General features: G+C 51.2%; 1 protein-coding gene across 1 annotated transcript; it reads left to right on the forward strand.

Annotated features, from left to right (window-relative positions):
* The first annotated feature begins 42 nt into the window (after window positions 1-42).
* Window positions 43-15,008, forward strand: CDR2L (cerebellar degeneration related protein 2 like). Its single transcript, XM_015880296.3, has 5 exons — window positions 43-506; window positions 8,859-8,971; window positions 10,145-10,293; window positions 11,091-11,255; window positions 12,197-15,008. The coding sequence occupies exons 1-5, from the start codon at window positions 428-430 to the stop codon at window positions 13,080-13,082; spliced, it is 1,392 nt and encodes a 463-aa protein (XP_015735782.1). The 5' UTR covers window positions 43-427; the 3' UTR covers window positions 13,083-15,008.
* Window positions 15,009-16,352: the final 1,344 nt, after the last annotated feature.

Below are 16,352 nucleotides of genomic sequence, written 5' to 3' on the forward strand. Positions count from 1 at the left end.
AGGAGAAGGAGGAGATCGGCCTCGCCCCCCCCCCCTCTCGCCGGCTTTCCTTGCAGCATTTCCATGCTAGAGGTCTCCACCGAGCTGCGGAGAGAGGATCTGCCTGGCTGCGCCGGGCCCTCTTCCTTCCTTTGTGCATCCCCCGGCCCCGTGCAAGCCGAGCCCCCCCCGCTCCTCCGGCTGCGTCCCCATTTAATCCCCATCTCCCGGAGCCTCCCTTGACCCCGGCGGCAGCAGAAGCCTCCCTCGGAGAAGGCAGAGCCCGGCAGCCGGCGGGAGCCGGTTGCCACGTCGTACCACCCGCTTCCCGGCCCGCGGGGGCACCGAGGCCGCATCCCTGTCTCCATCCCTGCCTCCATCCCCGCTGCCGGCGGCGGTGGGGCCCGCTCGGCGCATGCTGCTCGCCTCCCCCGGCCGCTGCTGCTAAATGCTGAGCGCCGACAGGATGGAGGAGTTTCAGAGCGAGGAAGAGGAGCCCTGGTACGACCAGCAGGACCTGGAGCAGGGTAAGGACGGGGGACGCGGCCAGCTGCCAGGGATGGAAGCCCAGGGCAGAGGAAAAAAACAGGGGGAGGGGGAAAATCCCGAGTGAGGGGTGAGATACCTTATCTCAAGGCTTCTGTTTGCTCGGCAAACCCAGCACCTCATCTTGCAGCCTCACCTCCATGGAAACGTCAGCTCTGCTGCTCCATAGCGGCTTTCCTGAGCAGGGAAAGTTTGAGACGCAGGGAGCCCAGATCTGCCCTCAGCTCCAGCCGGGTGTCCTTTGCTGGTACAGCAAGCTGGCTCCCCAGAAAACATGCTGGGGGCAGAATCCAACATGGATAGTTCTGACATTGCCTTCATCTCCAGCTGCAGGCGGGCATCGGGCACACCAGTTAGAAACAGATCATCACAAATAAGGTACTGCTAAGATGTAGGTGCTGGAAGCGCTGCCCAAAGCTCTTGCTGTCTGAGCTTAATTCCAAAGAACACTTCTAAATCACCTTATTACTGCTGGAGGTTTCTCCAATTGGTCCTAAAAGTGGGAAAAATTGAGAAGGAGAGAAAGGAACACCGAGGTTCAAACAGCAAAAATAGGTTTGGCAGAGAAAGATAAGCTTTCACTTGTGTGATCTGTTTTGAAGCAACTGCCTGCATTTGCACTAGTTCTTTGTAAGGTTTATCCTAAGCTGTACAGTTAGTAACTGTTTATTCAGGGCTTCTTTTTTCTGAATGCTTACCTTCATATTTTGAGTCAAGGTGCAGTCAGCAAGTAGCTGAAAGAAGTGTTTCAGAGCAGCTGCCCAAGAATTAACTGCACTGGCTTGTCAACATATAGAGAACAGTTTTCAGTACCCAAATGCAGTCACCCCTCTGATGCGCTATGCTCTACATGCATTATGGTTCTATATCTGCTCCATCCAGCTGACTGCCAACAGGGACATTGCAGCCCAGCTGCAGTGCCACTGCCCACCATCGCTCCAGTACATTATGTCATGATTTGAAGTTTGCACAGCTTCAGCTGCAGGGCAGAGGCCCAACAGGGAACGATAGCCAGCCCAGAGGGATTTTGCAGCTGGTTTTTGACCTCAATTTCTCAATTGACAGGAAGCATTAGTAGCTGGATACTAGGCCCTCTTCTTTTAAACACAACACTCAGATTAAACCAGGGCAGAGGATGAAGATGGAGCTGTCAGCTGGGTAAACAGTGCAGCCTTTGACTCCTCAGAAATTCACAGGGCCCCATGTGCAGGAAGCAGACTGCGGAGCAGCAGCACTACAAATGAGTAGCTGGGAGTGCTGAGCAACACAGGACTCAGATTTTTAGCCTAACGCTGTCCCCGGTGTCAGGTTCGTGAGTCAGCACTGGTTCCCAACACTAAGAACACCTTCCTGCTGCCAGCCAGATTCCTTGCTCTGTCCCAGCCGTGTACATGCAGAAAAGCTAACTCCAGATGTCCTCATGCTGAGGACAGGCTCCACCTTTGAGCACACACAAGACTGGAAAACAGACCCAAAACAAGGCCCAACTGTGGGGCTCACTGTCTCTGTAAGAAAGGGGGCTGCGCAGGCTTGCACAAAGTCAGGAGAGATGGAAAAGGCTTTAACTGGAATCAGCCAGCTGGAAAGGTCCTGCAGGGTAATCACAACCATAATTAATTTGCACAATGCATTATGAAGGACAGTGCCAGATTTGGTCCATGTCTGCTGTAGCAGCATCCAGAGGTCTTTGGGGATGGTACAGCCCCGACGCTGTCAGTTTGGAAATTAGGAGTGGAAGCACAGCGAGACATCCAGTGCAGCATGATGAAGAGTCGTGCTGGCATTACTGAAAGGAGCAGCATGCCAAGGAAATGCCAAACCCAGGGCTGGCAGCAGCCAGGAAGGCAGATGACAAAAGCATAGACTTACAGACTGGTCCTTGGGAGCAAGGGTGGGAGAAACGAGCAGCAACGTGAGCTAGGGGAAAGACGGTTCTGCTGTGCATCACTTGGTTGCTGGCCTTATCATCATCTCACAGCATCAAACATTTATTATATTTACATCCAAAACTGTTTGCTAAGCAACAGATGGCTTAACCAGGAGCTCCATGATGATTGTTAATTAACCATTTTAGTGCCATGGACAAAGCCATCCTTTCAGTTCCATGCTGAGCACCTGTTACTTTCCTCCCCATTCTCCACAGAGCTTTGGCTTGCTGAATCAATTCCATTTTCCCAAGAGAACAAACCCCAATTATTCTTTCCCTCCTGAAGGGCCCACAGTGATTGACTGCATCCATCACAGACCTCAGAGGAAGTAGGACCCTGACCCCAGCTTCCCACCACATCCAAGTGGGACTGGTGCCTTCCAGAACCCTTGGCCCATTCCCTAACAATACTCCCACACTGTTCAAGGTGACATACCAAGCACCTCAGCAGGCAGACACATAGGCTCACATCCTAGCCATGAGAGTCAATAAGGAAATAATAGTAGTGTCCTCTGGGTTGTCTCATTTGTATGATTTAATGAAAGCTGTAAAAATTGAATTCAGATTGCTTACTAGCATGGCTTTGCTTACTGCCCAGCTTTCCAGGCAGGAACAGATATCAAGGACTGCTTTGATTCAGCCACAACCTCCTCTTACCCAGCCTGGGGGAGCAGTGCCTGTAGGTGTTGCAGCAGGATACAGCTGTGGCAAACTTTTCTCCAGTCACTGGGAGCTGCGATGTGGCTACAAGTGCACCATACCCTGAGCACAGGGTATATGTACAACCAGACCCAGAGAGAATGAATAGAAGCTAAAATTAGATGATCTGAGCTGGGGACAAGTGAGGATGTCTTTTCAGCTCATCAGAATCATTTGTGTTCAGTAGGCCATGTGCCAGCAGAAGCACATCTGGATCCACACAGAGCAGAACAGACCCAGCAGCCATCTGACAGCTCTTTGGCCTTATCTCCTCCTTCCCATATCCACATCTTCCCAGCCTCCCTCTTCTCTGCCATCACTCAGGTCTAAACCAGAGGAGCAGAGTGCACCCCAATAATAGGGCTCCCAGCACCCTCAGGAAACTGAATACAACCTCAGTGTGTTAGCCAGCAGGACAAGGAACCAGAGCCATCCCATCACCACTGCAAGACCAACAACCCTCTCCTCCTGGGAAGCCACAGAAACTTTTGGGCCAAACCATCTGCAATGCAGGCTAAGGACCTTATGGCTGTCACCTCTGAAGGTCTCCAGATTTAAGTATCTTAACTCCTCCTCCTCCTGCCAAGCACCTGACTGCTTTGCTAAGAAGAAAAATGACACAAGGTGCTGAGCTTGCACCACACTCCTCACTCATCCACGTGAAGTCCCAGGGTCAGCAGTATGCTGGTGACCAGCTGCAACCATACCCAGCAATTTTCCACATCACTCAGCCTACACAGAGCGGTCCATACAGCTGCAGTCACACTCTGCTTGCCCAAACACCGGGAGCAGGTAGCACTCCAAAATCTGTCCCTCTTGTTTCCTTCCTGGCAGCCCTGCTTACCTTCCAGCAGCACAGCAGGTTTCCTTCATCCCCACAGCAGGGCAGGACAGTGCTGCCCTGCATAGCTCAGCCACTCATTTAGCCACGCACTGCTGCAGGTAGGTTGTGGAAGTGGAAGGTTTTCAGGGGCTCATTGCTGAGCTGCTTGGAGATGAACAGAAGGACTAAAGCACAGGGAAATAAGGTGACATTTCAGTTAGTCTTCAGGGAGAGGAAGGGGGTGAGAGCCTCCACTTCTGGGCAGAAAATATCCATATGCATTTTCCTCGAATGTAAATTGTCCTGCTGTGCAAAGGAGGCAAACAGGGAGTAAGAATCCCACACTGTGACTCCCAGGACCAGCCTCCTGTCTGACACAGAAACTCCTTTCTACGTCTGCTGAACCTCGGGCACATACTTCCAGCTGTGGGAAGGAGCAGCATATGAGGAACTGCTGTGTGTTCGCAGCCTTGAAGGACCTCCTGCCCACAGCAGCCCCAGCCACTGCTTCCTTGTGGGCCAAGAAAACTCGAGGATGGAATCACATCCATCCATGGTTCTATCTGCCACACTGTGGGCAGCTGTAGCAGTTGTGCTGAACTTGGTTGCCCCCGCCAGCAGGAGCAGCTGAGCCAGCCAGCAATAGCTGCAGGTGGGGTGCTGGTCCTCCCCGGTCAGTTACAGCCTCCTGCCCCCAGAACCATCAGGGAGATTCCCACATGGCAGCAGTCCATGCATTTGTGTCTTTAGCTTTAAGAGTAAAAGCCTCTATTCACGGTTCCCCACATCCCAACATAATTAATTAGCTAGAGCTTTGCTGCCTGGAGGAAGGCTGCACACAGGAAAATATTGGCTTCCTTTCTCTCTCCTCTTTCCTCGCTTCTCCTCATCTCCCTTGTATGTATTCATTCAGTATTCCTTCTGATCCATTGAATGGGCACATTGACATGGCTTTTTCACATATGCCCACAGGTTGGCTGTGAGATGTGCAATGGCAATTGCTTCATCTGCATCCCAGTGCATTCCCTTGCATGGGCTAAGCACTGATTCCCTCCATCACCTGTCACAGAGCAGCAGTTAGAGATATACAAAAGCTGATATTCACTGTAATGTATCCAGACAGCACAATGTCTTGCAACTAAGGAGAAAAATAAATGAGCAGTAAGCACACCCTACCCTGGGGTAAACCAGCATAGCATCATTTATTTAGATTTTGAAAGGAATAATTGCACCTGCCCTTGACTCTAAGTACCCGTGTGTAATGGAGCAGACAGCAAATGCAATTAAATTAAACGTCAACAGCATTAAACATCAGTTCTTAACTCTCGGTCTGCCCCATCCATCAGCTCACAATCACCCTGTGCTCCCTCCAGAGTCCACACACCAGGATTCTGCTCGCTGCTCCTCCCCAGTCCTCACCGGGTAAATCTGCTGTTGGCAGCAGCAGGAGGAGCAGCCCTCACTGTGGGCTATTTAGGAAGGGACGACAAGTAATTCCTAAATAGACACTGAACCAAAGGACATGTCCTGCATAAAGCCCCACACAGCATGAGACCAAGGACCTGCAACACCCCTTGCAAACCTGTCTGGCTCTCACAACTCTGGATCACCACCAGCTCTCCCCAGGAACAGAGGGGCATTAAACCCCTGTAACTGTCTGCATCAGCCCTTCAGTACCTGCTGGAAATCAGCATTTCCTGATGATATGGACCAGGTTTCCCCCATCCTGACCATTGAGAGCTCCAGGGAGCTGGATTTCATATCAGAGGAAGGATGGGGAATGTGCCATAATGCGAGCTGCCCCACAGCAGCACACATCCACCTGTGCAGGGACTGCCACAGGGGAACACCCTGTGCCTTGTTCCGCAGCCTCTTTAAGAGAGTGACAACCTGCTGCAGAATCAGGACTTTCTGGGGGGCGTTACCCAGTGATGCAGACCCAGCACAATTAGCTCTGGGTCACCTCTGCAGCTGCAAGGCAGTTGTCCCCCAGGATGAAGGGAAAACACTGCAGCAGTAACAGCTCCCCTCTGCGAGGCAGCGCCCAGATCAAATGCCAGCTCCCCTCCCACCCTCTGCACTCTCTCCTCATTATCTCCCTCTTTGCTTTCCCATAGAAGCTCACAGGGAGGCACAGCCCTCTCTCTCTAGATGGAGATCTTTGTTTAGGATGCAGAGCATCTCCATGGCTGTATTCATTCTCAGGGTCATGGTCCCCACCTCCCAGAGTGAATTCGATCAATGCCATCTCCTCAATCCCCTCCACAGATCCAGCATCCCTAAGGGCACTGTTTTTAAGTTGAATATTGGCTGTTTCAGGGGTGCTGCCTTCAGCCACACACCGTGGCTTCATTTCTCCTGCACAGAGCAGGGAGGGAGGCATCACACTAACTGCTGAATTAGCACAGGCTGTACAGCACTGCCTGCCCAACCTGATGGTGGAAAAGCAAAGAGGAATACAGAACCGAGGGGGAACTTTGTAGAGAGAATCCCTGAACAGCCCTTACTGCACTGGAACATCTCACGGATAAATTCACACCCAGCCCCAGATTGCTGCACTCTCTGTGGAGAGGAGCTGTGTGCTAACCGAGCCTGCTTGAGCTAATCACAGCTTTTCTAATCAAAATGAATCTGCTCTAAAGAGGACATTAAAACATCCCTACAGCATCCCCTCCCTCCTACAGCCCAGGGAAAACAACAGGTGGGAAGGAATGGACTCAGCAGGTGTGGGGCAGACAGGATTAGGGGGATGCTTCAGCTGGCAGGCAGGGAGCGGACGTGATGATGGCTGAGGCAGTTTAGTGACACCGAAAGAACAGATTCCTCCATGTCCTTCAAGCCTGAAATCTCTCCGGCCCTTAAGCTCACAACAGAAAAGAATCAATTTCCTCCTCGGAGCTCAGCCCCGTTCTTTCTTCTTTCCCACTTGTCCCCAAACGCTGCCCATTTCCCCCATTAAATTATTGCTGACAGAGTCCTTTAAATTACAATGTAGGATCTCACACTATGTAATCCACTTAACTCAACTCCAGCTGATTAAATTGGATGCCATATGGTGAGAGAGCATTGGGGTAATCCATGGGGACGGGGGGACACTTGACTCATTACCTGAAGCCCTCTGCTCCGTGCCAGGCTCTCCTTGCTGCAGGGATCAGGTAGGACAGATGTGATTTGCAACACGCCCCTCTCCAGTAAGGACACAGGCTCTGGCAAGGTGGCAGTGCCATTAAGTGCCAGCCCAAGCAGCTTAAAGGCACAAGTTCTCCATCTTTGCTGGTGTCTGTCTCCAGCCCCCAGCTGGCACAGCAAACACTTGCTCCCCTGAGAGCACTTTGGAAACCAGAGAAATTCAGTGCTGAACAAAAAGTCTGTCCTAGAAGGATACATCCCTATAGCCCAGGAGGGCTCACAGCCCTCAGACCAGGTAGCTGCATGACAATGACTGTAATTAAAAAGTCATTTCCTTGAGTAACACCCTGAATGAGAGCACTGCTGGAAGTCCCTGCCCATGGCAAAGGGGAAACCTCAGGACACACAACAGCTGCTGGGGATTTAGCCCCCAGCACCACCGAGACCAAAGCAATTGTCACTCAAACTAATAACACAGCAGCACTTACCCAACAGGAGGATGACATCCTAGCACTCCTCCCACGTAAGAGACTGCATCCAAGCAGCCAGCATCAGCCTCATTTCACAACGTGACTTCTAAAACGAGCAATTTTCCCAGGCACAGGATATACCCAAGAGGTCCTGATTCCCCTCCCATTATCCTATTAATAAGTTATCACTGCTTCCTAATCAACTGCATATCCAAATTAACTGCAAGGAGAAACTGGAGCGGCTCTCAGCCCCAGCAGAGCCTCTATGAAACACATTATAGCTGCAGGCTGGAGACCAGGGTAGCCTCAGGCTGAGGAAATACCAGGGCAGGAGCAGTAACACACACCAGTACCTGTTTTCCTACTTTCTTGCTTTGAAGGCTTATATTCTTCTACCAAGCAAGCCAGACATCCTCCTCTTCCATGGGAGCACCAAAGGAAATGAACACCCATACAATCAGCTGAGGCCAGGCTTTATAAAGACAACCAATTGCTTTGAAAACAAAGGGCTACGATCAGAGCCAGCTGTGCCACCACAAGCTCACAAACAGCATCACCTGAGGAGCTCAAGTTTTGGCCAATGTAGGAATCACAGAGTCCTGGGATGGAATTTCTTTACCCAGGACAGCAAACTCAGTAATTTAAGCAGCTCACACTGTCAATGTCTATTTTCCCTACGCTCCTCCTAACTCCCCAAAATCTCAGCAGCCTCCTCAAAGCATTCAGAGGTGGCAGCAAGGGGATACGTAGCCTTAATCCTCGCCTCGGAGCTACCCAGAGGAGAGCAGGCTGCAGGCCTGACAACCCCTGGGGCCATGCACGATTCTATTGCTCATGTCACCCTGTTAGTGGTGATGGATGGAGGCTGACAGGGAAGGCAGGGCAATCCCTTCATTAGAGATAACAATATCATTACAGAGCATCCCCAAGGCTCTGTGAGGCTTGGCCAACCCTTCCTCTTATCCTGAAGGATGCTGAGCTTCACTCAGCCCCAGAGGAGATGGGAATGAAGATGAGGATGGGATGGGGGACTGATCTTCAGCCTCAGCCAAACCTCAGGTCTGATCCTGGCTGCACAGCACATGGTGCCATGCAGAAAGGTGACGTAGGATGTCCCATGCCCAGCCACCCCTTGTTCCTGCAGCCTAGCAAGATGGAATAGGGCAGATTCTGAATGTCTTATAAACGTGTATCTGCATCAAAACCTGCTGCTAAAGCAGCCCTGTGCAAAGCAAGCTGTGCTTGGAGCGGGAACCACAGCGACTTTGTCCCTTCTGCTCTTCAGACTTGCACTTGGCTGCTGAGCTGGGGAAGACACTGCTGGAGCGCAACAAGGAGCTGGAGGAGTCCCTGCAGCAGATGTATGCCACCAATGAAGAGCAAGTGCAGGAAATCGAGGTGGGAACACACCTGGGGACGGGAGCGGCTGGGTCACCACTGTCACCTTGGAGTGACACTGTCAGATCCAGCAGCACAGACTGCAGGAAGGGATGTGCCATGGGGGATGGAAGCTGAAGTCCCTTCCATATGCGCCTGCAGCAGGGTGGATTAAGGTGTGGGTAAAGTGCTCCCAGCCCCTGCTGGCTGACCCTCCTACCCCCTGCACAGATGTGCACCACATTTTGGTTGCAGCTGGGGCACAAGTGGCCTCTTCCTGCCCACCCACCAACCTCTGCGCTCATTTCTCAGCACTCCGCTGCTGCTTTTCCTTGGTTCCAGGCGCTCTTAATCACGTTTGTTCTCAGGCAGCCCCTGGGCTCCCCCCAGAACACAGCCTCCTTTGTCCGAGGCACAAAACAGCTTTTTCTCATAGAGCTGCAATCTGCAATGCTGTTTCATGCACCCTTTGGGGTCGGGGCATTACTGCCCACAGTGCCAAGCTGAGAGGCTTAAACACACTGCGCAGGGTGGGTTTGCATCTACTGGAAGACTTCCAGAGATCTGTGAGTTAAAAAAAGAATGGAAACTGCCAATTTACATTAAGGCACAGGGCAGAGACAGGCAGGGAACTACCAGCACGTGGCACTGTGATGAGGGGGGAGAAGGGCTTTGTGTCTTCACAGCCCCAGATTTAGGGTCTGATCCCAGCCAATGCCCTTGTGCCAGGCTGTGCGGGGTGAAAGCTTTCAGACGACTCAGAGGCTACAGGAAGGGGCTGTGGCTGCAGCTCTCACATTTCACAGACTCAGATTTTCTGCAGCCTGAATTCCTACAGAAATGCAGCCTCTGCGATTGATCTGTCAGCGATGCAGTAACCATTGGGCCAAGCACACTCAGCTCCAGTGAAGGGTCACATTCTCAGGGATATCGATTTCCTTGGGGTATTGTGAATAAAAAAGAAGCCAAATAGAGAGAGTGAGGCTAATGCTCTTCACAGGGGATGGGGGCGGGGGGTCAGTCATGTTTTAGACACAGTCATGTAAGCATGAACACCTCCACTGGAAGAGACTTCAATCAGCTGGAGGATAAACTGGCCACAAGACACAGTGAAGCTGAGGCTGTAGGAACTCCTGCCCATGAAACAACCTGGATTTGGGATGTGGAGTTTTTTCCCTTTTTATTTTCTTGCAGTACTTGACCAAGCAGCTCGAAATGCTACGGCAGATGAATGAGCAGCATGCCAAAGTCTACGAGCAGCTAGACCTGACGGCACGGGACCTGGAGCTGGCAAACCAGAAGCTTGTGCTGGAAAGCAAGACATCTCAACAGAAGATACAATGGTACGGCCTCCTCTGGTCCCACACAGTGAGGCTGGGACCCCTATCCCACTTTCCCTCTGCCCTGGAGCTCAGCTTGCTCTCACTGCTCCAGCCATTCTCTTATCAGCCAGGTTTGGCAGCTGGGACCAGGCAGAGACAGGCACAGAGCCCTTCCTGCATGGAGGATGAGCTTCCTTCAATAAGAGGCACATGAGATGGTACAGGGGAGTTCCTAAGCACACAGCAGCGCACTGGGCACACATCCAGCATTTAGCTAGACTAGTTTGTTGATAATTTCTTCTCATACAATAGCCTCATGATCAAGGTCAGCCCTGGAAACAGACTAAGCCACGTCCTTGTGCCACAGCATCTTCTGCAAACAGCTGTGCAGGTGGGGAGTCTCGAAGCAGAGGGGGAGTTTTGGAGCAGCTTTAGGAACTGTGCCCACAGCCAGAATAAAACAAAATCTCTGCCCAGTGTTTATTTCTTCAAGAGAAAGAGAAAAGTGCTTGAGCTCCTGCAGCGCAGAAATATTCCAGGACAGCACTCGCGTCCCAGAGCTGACTCAACCAACAGATCTGAGGACAGAGGGTCTCCTGCTGGTATATCCCTTGGCACTGCTTTAGTCCTCCCTTTTCTATATCTCATCCCACCCAAAAGAGAGGGCAGCCTCTGCCATGACAGCAGGCACTGTCATGCTCTCAGTGCACACACTGGGACCTCCATGGATCAGCTCTCCCTATGGGGAAAAAAGCCGTCTCACAGATCCGTGCCCGCTGTGCCCAACTCCTCAGCTGTGCTCCCTGCTCTTTCCACAGCCTGACGGAAACAATCGAGGGGCTGCAGAACCAGGTGGAGGAGCTGCAGAAGCAGGTGGAGGAGATGCGGAGTTTGGAGCAGCTCCGCATCCGGCGGGAGAAGAGGGAGCGGCGCCGAACCATCCACACCTTCCCCTGCCTGAAGGAGCTGTGCTCCAGCCCCAGGTACGCAGCAGGGAGGGCAGAGCTGTGCCTCCAGCGGCCCTACAGCCTCTGCCCCGTCCTCTGCCCATCTGCAGGGAGGCAGAGGTTCAGCCTCTCTCTATAGCAAAAGCCAGGGCAATGCCAGCAACTCCCTCAGCCCCAGCAGCACAAATCAGGGTATGCCACATGCTGTACAAACACCTTAAGCACTATTGCACACTCGGGCCTCCTTAAATCCCTGCCACTGTGCTAATTCACTGACTCTCTAAGGGTGTTTCTTGCTCAGCTTTGTCCACAATAGAGGCTTCTTTAAATAGATAAGTAATCAATAAAGTTTTTTACTGAAAGCATTCACTGCAAGAGGAGACAGACAGCAGCACGGGGGATGTTATGAGGTTATAATAACCCCCAGCAAAATCCACTCAGTGTCCCAGCAGTTCTTCCCCTACATTCCCCCCGTGTCCCTCCATGCCTCATGCCCACAGCACATTGCTGCTCTGCAGTCAGCTCTGAAGGTCACTCTGCCCTTCGGTAACGTGGAAATCTGTTCAGCACCCCCTGCGTCCCTCCATGCCTCCTGGGGAAGCCACGGAGCTTTCAATTTCCAATCTGTTCTAACAGAACAGGATGTCACAGGCACTTCACTGAGGAGGAAAAAATGATTTCCCAATAGAAGGGAAGTGCACTGTATTGCTTCCCAGGAAGGGAGCAGCGAAGAAGAGGAAACTCATCACATCAGCATCTCTTTCTGCCTCCTTGCTCTGTGAATTCTGGAGGGTTTGGAGCTGGCTGCCCAGGGAGATGGTGGAGTCACCATCCCTGGGGGTGTTCAGAACTGAGATGTGGTACGAGAGCTGTGCTCAGTGGGTGTGGGGGGATGGGCTGGGTGACCTCAAAGATCTTTTCCAGCCGTAATGATTCTATGGTTCTTTGATTTGCTCACACGCTTTTTGCTCTTCCAGGTATGAAGACGCTTTCCAAGTCCACAGCTCCTCAACAGAGTTCAACCAGAAGCCGCTGGAGCGGGAGAACGAGCGCCTCCAAGCCATGGTGGACTCCCTGAGGTCCCAGGTGAACCAGGAGAAGCAGCGGAAGGAGCGGGTTGAGCGGGAGTACAGCTCTGTGATCCAGGAGTACTCGGACCTGGAGCAGCGCGTGTGTGAGATGGAGCACTGCAAGCTGCGCATCAAGGAGCTGGAGGCAGAGCTGCTGGAGCTGCAGCAGATGAAACAAGTCAAGAAGTATCTGCTCAGCAGGGAAGACAACCTGTCCGAGGCCCTGCTGGAGCCACTGAACAATGCCCCAGAAGCAGATTACATCGACCTCTCAGAGGAGGAGGGAGGGAAAAGTCAGGGGCCCTCGATGACACCTTCCCCAAACCACCCTGTCCGGAAGAGCTGCAGTGACACCGCTCTCAATGCCATCGTCACCAAGGACGCCGTGAGCCGGCACGAGGGCAATTACACACTGCATGCCAACAACGTGCGCAAGCGGGGCATGTCCATCCTGAGGGAGGTGGACGAGCAGTATCACGCTCTGCTGGAGAAGTACGAGGAGCTCCTGAGCAAATGCCGGCAGCACAAGGACAGCGTGCGGCACGCGGGGGTGCAGACCTCCCGCCCCATCTCTCGTGACAGCTCCTTTAGAGACTTCCGGGGAGAAGGGTTTGAGTTGGAAGAGCGGAAATCCATGGAGAAGACCATCAGCAAACACGTGGAGGCTGTGGACAAGAGGCTGGAGCAGAGTCAGCCCGAGTACAAAGCACTTTTCAAGGAGATCTTCTCCCGCATCCAGAAAACAAAAGCAGACATCAACGCCACAAAGGTGAAAAACAAGAGCAGCAAATGAGCCCTGCCCCTCTGCAGTCCCCGCGTGCTATCCCAGCAGACAAGTCTTCTCTTCAGCTCCAGGAAACGCCACCAGCCCCACTGCTTTGAAGGTTTGAGAGGCTTCACGTTATGTTCTCATATGGGAAGGGAGCGTCCATGGTATAACTGCAAGGAAACGTCACAGAAACCCGGTTCATGTTTTTAAGCTGGGGCTCTGGTGACTTGTTGGACAAACTGTACACTGTAGTTAGAGGATTTCAGAGTCTGTATGATGGATCTCTGCATGAGCCAGACATCTCAACAGCAACAGAAACCACACACAAAGAACTGCACAGCTCCTCCACCTTTTTCAGCTTGTCTTACATTCCAGTTACCTGTGAGCAAAAGCCTGGATGTCCTCCAGCACTGCAGCAGCTGGAGTGCAGCTTCACAGCAAAGCAGTAAAAGCCATCAGAACTTTATGGGCTGCTCGAGAACATCAGCCCAAGCCTTCATGTCGGTTTTATGGCTAAGAACCTATGCTTGTATCCAAGAGACCCACCCCCAATTTCCCCTTCCCCAAAGGGCAGTACCTTCTTGCTGTTCAAGCCATTCTCTTGTCAGTCAGGTTTTTCAGCTATTTACAATGCAAGCTCATTGCGACTGGAAAAACTTGAAGAGAAACATAGAACTGATTGTTCTGTCTTCATCAGTGTCACTTAGTAACTCGCTCCATACCCTCCAGACTTTGTAGGCATATAGGATTTCCTCACTTTAAATCTCTTCCAGTACTTCACCCCAGGTGAATCTCTGTGCCTGGCAGAAACTTGATGACCAGGGCTTGTCCATAAGCTAGATAAGAAGTAGTGTTACAGTTCCACATGCTTTCACCTCACTGTTCAGGTACCAGCCCTCTGCACTGTGCTATCCAACAGGACGTCATTGCCTCCATTGCAGCAAGCTCCTCCAATACAGCTTGCATGGTCTTGCAAAGCTACCTAGCAGTGACTCACATGCAAGTAGAAGGATAAAGCACAGCACTCGTACAGCACTGGGACCACTGGCCCTGGCAGCGCTGATCACACACTGCCCTACGCTTTTGCTCCATGTTCCCAGTCAAGAGCACAGATTTCAGTCTTCTGTTGGAAATAATCTGTCTTGGCTGAGATACCATCTCCAAAGGTCATCACCTCTTACCTTCCAGCTCACTTCCAGCACTGGAATATCTTCACTTTTGCTTCCGTAGACATGCAAACACAGCCAAAAGGCCGCTGCAGTCTCAGGAATCACCACTTTCCATTTTTCATAAACTAAAGAAGCTGACCTTGTTTGGACAGACACGTTTTAGGCAGAGAAGCAGTATTTCATTACAGCTTAGTCAACACCCTGAGCACTGTGCCACAAGAAATGAGCAGCTCAGTGTAAGCTACCTATCCTGTGCTGGCCGGGAGAAACTGTGGGCCAAATCTGGATTCTGTTTTCACCAGCTTACATCCCAAAAATCTGGGTAAATAGTTGGGATTTTTGCAACATTTATTTATGTCGGTCTGAATTTGGCTTTGGAGGGGGAAGACTTAAAACTGAACTATCCTCCAAGTCTCGAGCCTTGGCACTATGAAGAGCCACCTCCCTTTCACTCACAATGGATGTAATGCAAAAAGTATCCCCTCCATCCTTTGTCTTTCGTTAAGCTGAGCACCGCAGAGGTCAGTCCGTGGGTGCGATGCCCAAACCCACCTGCTCCAGGCGCCTTCTCCTCCACTCCCCACCACCAAACGCTCCTTGCTTCCAAGCTCTGCACCCTTCAGGTGCCCTATGGCCCCGGCTCAAGAAAATTAGGAGCCATCAGCACGATTGTGGCTACCAGCTCTATAACAGTATGAGAACCTTCATGCCTTATTTATTTATAATGGAAAGCAGTTGACTAAAAATAAATAAATAAACAAAATGAACAATGGCAACAAAAGCTGTGTCCAGTCAATTTTCTCACAGTGTTCCAGTTTCTGTGCTATTACAGTGGCTGGAATGACCACCCTCATACAGTTATACCAGGGATCTCTGAAGCAATGTCATTTTAAGTCAGCCAGTGTTTCCTCTGCAGTCACCTGGCTGTTGCCTACCTGTGGGAAGAGCAATTGCCTTCACTTTCCATCTGAAACAAAAGCATGTGTATCGGCATCCCAGTTACACATACATCAGATTAAATATATTTCCAAACGCTTTCTTCTCAGACAAAAAGAAGCACTAGTACTCTCAGAGCTCAGATTTCCTTTAAAGCTCTTTTTACTCTTAGGTCCAGCACAACAATTATGTCTTTGATACCATGTACGATTTGGGTCAAGTAACTGCTTCAGGCTTCTCTGCAGAAAGCACAGAGGATACGCTGAACTACGCTGCTGCATGATTTATATAATGCACATGTTGTGCACTTGGACTGAGAGCATTTGCCACATGATGAAAACACCCTTCTGTTAGCTCAGAAGTTTATAAAACTGCATAATTTCTAAGCTCATAATTCCAATGTTGTTTTTGTTTTGGTTCTTTGAATACCAGACATCAAGAAATGACTGATGTGAGTAACAGGATATCAGCGCTTTGCTTATGAAAGAAGCAGCTGCCATAGATCAGCATTTTGTTCAGCAAAGTGCTGAGGGCATTCGTTCTGCATCCAAAAATATGAGTGGCCATATATATCTATGTGTGCTGATGACTGTGATTCAGAGTCACTTGGTTATTTCTTTTCTTAACTTAGACTTTCAGCAATCAAAGGAGGAAAAACTTAAGCACGTTTTGACCTTTTATCCCACCTTCTATTTCAACTTTTCAAATTGCTCTGAAAATTCTAACAAAAAACTCCAAATAGGGAACTACTAATTTCAGCGTTTATCAAAAGTACAAAGTAATTCCCCTGTTCAGGTCACACCATCGCCAAGAATTCAGTTTGAACTGGATGTGGGAGGCAGCACTAACACAGACGCTCCCACCAGGTCCAGCCACCCGAGCAGCTCTGACCCTGCTCACAGCTCTGACCCTGCTCACAGCTCTGTGTGTCTGCACGAACCTTCAGCTCGCCCCGTCCCCTCCGCTCACATTAAAGCCGTTCTGTGCACAGCGGCGCTGCTGACCCTGATGGCAGCTGGTAACGAGTCGTTTGTTTGGAGGCCTCACCGCCCTCCGGCCACAGTCACAGCGCTGGACCTGTGCCTTGCTTCCAATTAACGTGACCAGATGGCACCATCTGACAGCTCTGCTTCCCCCTCCTACATCCCATCTGCCGGTTGGGGAAGCAGAGCAGGAGCCCATCGTTACT

Source organism: Coturnix japonica, chromosome 23 (genome assembly GCF_054131305.1).
Source record: "Coturnix japonica strain WE chromosome 23, WE-NBRP24, whole genome shotgun sequence".
NCBI lineage: Eukaryota > Metazoa > Chordata > Aves > Galliformes > Phasianidae > Coturnix > Coturnix japonica.